The sequence below is a fragment of the Podarcis filfolensis genome (assembly GCF_964270895.1).
Source record: "Podarcis filfolensis genome assembly, chromosome: 14".
In the NCBI taxonomy this organism is placed as follows: Eukaryota; Metazoa; Chordata; class Lepidosauria; order Squamata; family Lacertidae; genus Podarcis; species Podarcis filfolensis.
The window spans coordinates 50,978,168-50,984,167 of NC_139616.1; the positions used below are offsets into that span (position 1 = coordinate 50,978,168).

A 6,000-nucleotide genomic window follows, 5' to 3' on the forward strand; every position below is an offset into this window, starting at 1 on the left:
TTTGTAAAAAGGGTGCAAACTCCTCAGTCCCAGTTACACCGCGACCCCCACCTCCTTTGCCGCCCCTCCTTTGCAGACATGATGCTCCACCGATACATCGTCTCGAGAGTCATCTGGGCGTACATGCTCTCCATCGCGATGACGTACTTCATCACGCTGTGCCTCTTCCCCGGACTGGAGTCGGAAATCCGGAACTGCACCCTCGGGGAGTGGCTTCCCATTCTCATCATGGCCATCTTCAACCTCTCAGACTTTGTGGGCAAGGTAGGAACTGGCTGCCCCCCACCATCCGAAGTAGGTACCCAGCACCCCACTGAGAAGAGGGATTTTGAGTTACCGTATTTTTCGCCCTATAGGACACACATTTTCCCCTCCAAAAATGAAGGGGAAATGTGTGTGCATCCTATGGGGCAAGTGCAGGCTTTCGCTGAAGCCTGGAGAGCGAGAGGGGTCAGTGCACACCGACCCCTCTCGCTCTCCAGGCTTCAGGAAGCTATCCGCAAGCCTTGGGAGCCCGCAGGAGTTCCCGCCGGGCTCCCAAGGCTTGCAGATAGCAGCCTGTTCTGGGGGCTGGGGTTGGGGGAAGCTCGGGCTTCCCCCGCCCCCAGCCCTGCAAGCTCCGGGAGCGATGGCGAGGTTGCGCAACCTCGCCTTCACTCCCGGACCCCCAGCCCCGAGGCTAAAAACAAAGCCAGGACAGCTAGCGGGATCCATCCCGCTCGCTGTCATGGCTTCTTTGCTCTTTGGGGCTCGGGGGGGGGGAATAATTTTTTCCCCTTTATTCCCCCCCCCAAAAAATAAGTGCGCCCTATGGAGCGAAAAATACGGTAATTTATTTCAGGCCCGCCAGATGTTTGGGACTACACTTCCCATCATCCCTGACCACTGGTCCTGTTAGCTAGGGATGATGGGAGTTGTAGTCCCAAACATCTGGAGGGTCGGAGTTTGCCTATGCCTGATTGATTTACTCCATTCACGCGCCACCTTTTTCTCCAAGTAAAAACATAATAGAAAAAAACCCAATTTAAAATACAGGTTAAAATGTAATTTAAAATGCAGCATCATTTTAAAAGTAGCCCATAGATCAAAACCGTAAGGGGAGGGAAACATAAGGGTCAGACTGAGTCCAAACCAAAGGCCAGGCGGAACAGCTCTGTCTTGCAGGCCCTGCGGAAAGATGTCAAGTCCCACAGGGCCCCGGTCTCTTGTGATAGAGCGTTCCACCAAGTCGAGGCCAGTACTGAAAAGGCCCTGGCCCTAGTTGAGACCAATCTAACCACCTTGCAACTTGGGACCTCCAAAGTGTTGTCATTTGTGGACCTAAAGTGGGGCATACCAGGAGAGGCAGTCCCGTAGGTATGTGGGTCCTAGGCTGCATAGGGCTTTAAAGGTCAAAACCAGCAACTTAAACCTGACCCTGTACTCCACCGGGAACCAGTGCAGTTGGTAAAGCACTGGATGAATGTGATCCCACGGCAAGGACCCCGTAAGGAGTCTCGCCGCAGCATTCTGCACCTGCTGGAGTTTCTGGGTCAGCTTCAAAGGCAGTCCCGAGTAGAGCGGGTTACAATAATCTGTCGAATGGTCTCTTTAAATTTGAAGGTTCATTATTGTTTCACAAGATATGTATGTCTTTAACGCCCAGAGCAAATAACATGACCTGGTTTTACAGCTGTGAAGCAGTATAGCAGGTGCTGTTAAGATGTGGTAATTAAGCTGTTGGGTATGGTATATGAAGAGCAGTATGTAGCTCTCTTGGTACCCTGGTGGATGGGTCATGCTTATGGATATATTGTAATTTAGTGTAAAAGGAGTTTTTTGTTTTGTTATTAAAACCTAGCAAAAGTTATTTTGCATTTCTTGAATACGTGGTCTCCCCAGCATGCTTTCTGCAGCACAGCTAATCTGCAAATAGCCAACATAATCAAGCCTGGAGGTGATCCGTTGTGTGGATCACTGTGGCCAGATCGGGGCGGGAAGGGTAAGGGACCAACTGCTTGATACAGCGCCTTCCTCTTTGCCCTTCCAGATCTTGGCTGCCTTGCCTTACGACTGGAGGGGCACACACCTCCTCATCTATTCCTGCCTGAGGGTCGTCTTCATTCCGCTCTTCATCATGTGTGTCTACCCCAATGGGAAGCCCACCTTTGGCCACCCGGCCTGGCCTTGCATCTTCTCCCTCCTGATGGGCATCACCAACGGCTACTTTGGCAGCGTGCCCATGATCCTGGCGGCAGGCAAAGTGAGCCCTGAGCAGCGGGAGCTAGCAGGTAAGTGGGGTGGGGAGCCGGCTGCCCTGCCCTGCAGGGGGGTCGTCATGGAGGAAGGGGCTGGCAGAGTATCCACAAAGGGAAGATTTGCACCTGGGTCCCATTGCACCGAGAGAGGGCTCGTAGGTGGCAGGGATCGCCATGGAGCGAAGGTTCATCCATTTCGGCTGTTACTCGATGGCATTTGCTTCCAGATCACTCCAGAGCCATTTTTTCATTAGAGAACGATGCCAATTCTTGGGAAGTTCTTACAGAAATTGAGTGCTTTTAGAAGACATCTGAAGGCAGCCCTGTAAAAGGGTGTTTTTAATGTTTGATGTTTCCCTGTCTTTTTCCACTTGCTTCCGGGTTGTGCCCTCCATCTTTCCCAACATCAGGGTCTTTTCCAGGGAGTCTTCTCTTCTCATGAGGTGGCCAAAGTCTTGGAGCCTCAGCTTCAGGATCTGTCCTTCCAGTGAGCATTCAGGGCTGATTTCCTTCAGAATGGATAGGTTGGATCTTCTTGCAGTCCATGGGACTCTCAAGAGTCTCCTCCAGCACCATAATTCAAAAGCATCAATTCTTCGGCAATCAGCCTTCTTTATGGTCCAGCTCTCACTTCCATACGTCACTATAGTTAAATAGCTTTAACTATACGGAGCTTTGTTGGCAAGGTGATGTCTCTGCTTTTTAAGATGCTGTCTAGGTTTTGTCATTGCTTTTCTCCCAAGAACCAAGGTACCACTGTAATAATAATTGTTAACGTTTTTTGGGCTGGCTATCCATCAGTGAGGCTTTAGCTGTGGCTCCTGCATTGCCCAGGGCTGGACTAGATGACTCTTGGGGTGCTGCCCTGTTTAACCCTTTGCCCTCCTTGTCTCCTTTCCCTCCTTCCCAGGTAACACCATGACTGTCTCCTACATGTCGGGCTTGACTCTGGGCTCGGCCGTGGCCTATTTCGCTTACAGCCTCACGAGCCTGTCCCACAGCACCTGCTTCCGCACTGAGACCTACAACAGCTCCATCACACCAGGGTACTGAGCGGAGGTTCCCCCCAGGGCCGCCTCCGCTTCCTCCTCCGACTGGCAGGGTCCCAGGCGAGGTGGGGAGGGGGAGAGAGAGAGAGGAGGGGTCTCCCGCAAGGCTGCTGTTCTGCAGGAGCAGCCGCCGGACCGTGTTGGGAAATGCCAAACGACCATCTTCCTCGCTCCAGCTGAGAAGGGGAAGGACCAGCAGCAGGGAAGCTCTCCTGTGCAAGGATTGTTGGAATTGGGTTGGGACCCTCAGGGGTCATCCATCCCAACCCCCTAAAATGCAGGAGCTGGAACTGAGGGGTCCCCAACAAGCGGCCATCCAAAAAAAAAACCTCCACAGAAACAGAGTCCACTGCCTTCTGAGGAACTCCATTCCAGTGTCAATCAGCTCTTACTCTTTGGTGCAGGATAATTCTCCCAGGGGCCAGATCCCTGCTCCCATCTGGCCCCTTTCCTCGGGGGTAGGAGGAACACCTTCCACCCCGATGCAAGTTCTCCCGCCACCCTGCCGCTCGCTGGGCTTGGGGGCGGCCCGGCTTCTGTGAATTTGTGAATTTGTGAGGAAGGGGATTCAGAAAGGGTTCGGCTTTGCCCCAAAGTGGGGAGGGATATGGCTTTGTCCCCCCTGACTTTGGAGGGGGCTTCGACCGGGGTGGAGGCAGGAACCCCAAGGCAGCTTGTTCACACACCAGCCTTTCCTCCCTGAAGCTGATTGGTCCGGTCGTCGTAAATTTTGTCCTGTCGTGAGACTTGTCCAATCGAAATTAACAGGCGCACTGCTTTTACGCTGCAGAGGAGAGTAAGTGTGTGGTTTGGCTTTGTCTGGATCACACTGCGCAAGGCTGCAGGGGAGCGTTTTTTTTAATTTGAATAATATTCAGTTCAGAATCAACAACTCCCTTCACATAGAAAGCTAGCATGTTGAAGGGCCTAGTTGGGTCTTCTCCCTGACTTGCTACCAGCGCAATTTTTCTAGAAAAAGAGGTGCTGGAACTCACCCTTGTTCTCTTATAATGGCAATGGTGCCAACCCGAGAGGGGCTGGAACTGAGTTCCAGGGAGTTCTGGATGAAAAAAGGCCTTACTTGCTACCTTTCTAAGTGCAGGGCAGTTATACTGAGAATTCTAACAGGAGATTTCCCACCTCCACAAGTTTCTAAAGCAAAGACTGCCCTGCCGGATGTATAAATTGGCTGTCATCTCTCGGTGGGCCAGAAAGGTCGCATGGATAAATTATCTGGTCCTAAGAGTTTTAGGAATCTTTACTCCAAAGTATTAAGGGATGGGAGAAGCAAGTTAGTGGTTCTGTATCTCCCCCATGCCTTTTTATTGAGGAAGCGAACAAGCTACACCCCAAAAACCTTCTGATCCTGCACCCAGGTGGACAGTTTCATTCCCAAGGCCTCTTCTGTCCATTGGGCTGTCTCCAAAATGAGCTTGCCAAAAGCAGAGCTGCACGAATTGTATCTCTGCACAAGTCGGGACGGATCTCCTTGCTTTGTAGAAGCACCAAACTTGTATCTCCGGGTGCAGCGCCATCATGATAGCGGACAGCCTCTCTGAAGCCGGCTAGCTGCTAATAGCGGGCTTGCTTTTCACACCGAGAATGTCCAAGATGCAGATTGCCCATTTCGCCCACTAGGCTCCCACATTTCTGTGTCTTCTGCCAAAGGTCTGTTTTTGTCTCTTTCTCCCATATGTGCAAATCCCCCCCCCCTCCCCGGCCCCCAAAGTCTCGCTGTCGGCCTCATTTCTGCACTCGGCGTGGCACCGGTTTTGCTAATCCGGTTAGCGTGGCACACCCTCATTGAAGCGCTGCAGCCCGGACACCGTTGCCAGCTCCCCCCTCGCACCCAGCTATGTGTGTCTCTTGTTCAACACAGCCAGCCCTCCGTGGCCTGCACCCACGAGAGCCACGGGCCGGGCCACGGAACAGGTTCTTCGAGGAGGGCAGGGCGTTGTGAAGTCTTGTGTGCGTGTGGCGTGTGCATGTGTCTTTGCTGACAAATAAAACTGTTGGGTTGGGTATGTCCCCCCTAAAGAAAATGCACTTGCAGTTCAGTTTTTCTGTCTCAAGGAGGGTTGGTGGAGCATCAAACTGGGGGTGTGCAGACTTCGTTCTTCCTGCAGAGGTGCCCTCAACACATAGGAAGTGGGGATTTGAACCCTGGTGTCACCCACATCTGACACTCTAAGCACTACCCCTCTCTGTGCAAACAACGACAATTTTATCATTTATATCCCGTCCATCTGGACCAACAATCCCCGTGCATTTCAAAGGCTCCTGTTGAATTCCCCCACCACCTAAGATTAATCTCCAGCCATGTTTCTTTTCTGCTACCAGAAACCTGTGTGTTTTGTCGATTCCCCCAACCAGCCCCACTGCAGCACTTGAAAGAAATAAACGAAAAGGAGGAGGACCCAGGCATTGCTTACAGGACTTCTGGTCTGATCTGGGCGTTTTCGTTTTCATGGTGAAAGGTCATCGCACAGTGGTAGAACAGACAGGACTGTCAAAGACCTCTGCCAGAAAGAAGCATCCCGGTTGCTCCTTTTAGGATTCTGGCGAGGGGCAAGGGGCAAGACACCTGCTCTGGGGGCAGCAAAGGGCCCACGGCTACTTCTTGCCAGCACAGGCGTTGGGTCTTGCAGGGAGCGAGGCAGGATAATTGGAGAGCTGTCAACAGAAAAGCGATCCTGAGCACCATGGGGCAGTAG

At 52.3% G+C, this 6,000-nt stretch overlaps 1 protein-coding gene across 2 annotated transcripts in view; it reads left to right on the top strand.

The window, feature by feature from the left end:
• Nucleotides 1-5,328, top strand: part of SLC29A4 (solute carrier family 29 member 4) — a 30,296-nt gene extending 24,968 nt beyond the window's left edge. Inside the window, exons 9-12 of one of the 2 annotated variants that reach the window (XR_014541505.1) lie at nt 77-264; nt 2,030-2,270; nt 3,148-3,500; nt 3,568-5,328. Coding sequence is in view for 1 of the 2 variants with exons in the window: in XM_083585747.1 (XP_083441873.1) it covers nt 77-264; nt 2,030-2,270; nt 3,148-3,290 (572 nt within the window). In the remaining variant the exon portion in view is untranslated. Of the gene's footprint in view, nt 1-76; nt 265-2,029; nt 2,271-3,147 lie in introns of both variants that reach the window. The other variant, XM_083585747.1, reaches the window with a different exon arrangement.
• Nucleotides 5,329-6,000: the final 672 nt, after the last annotated feature.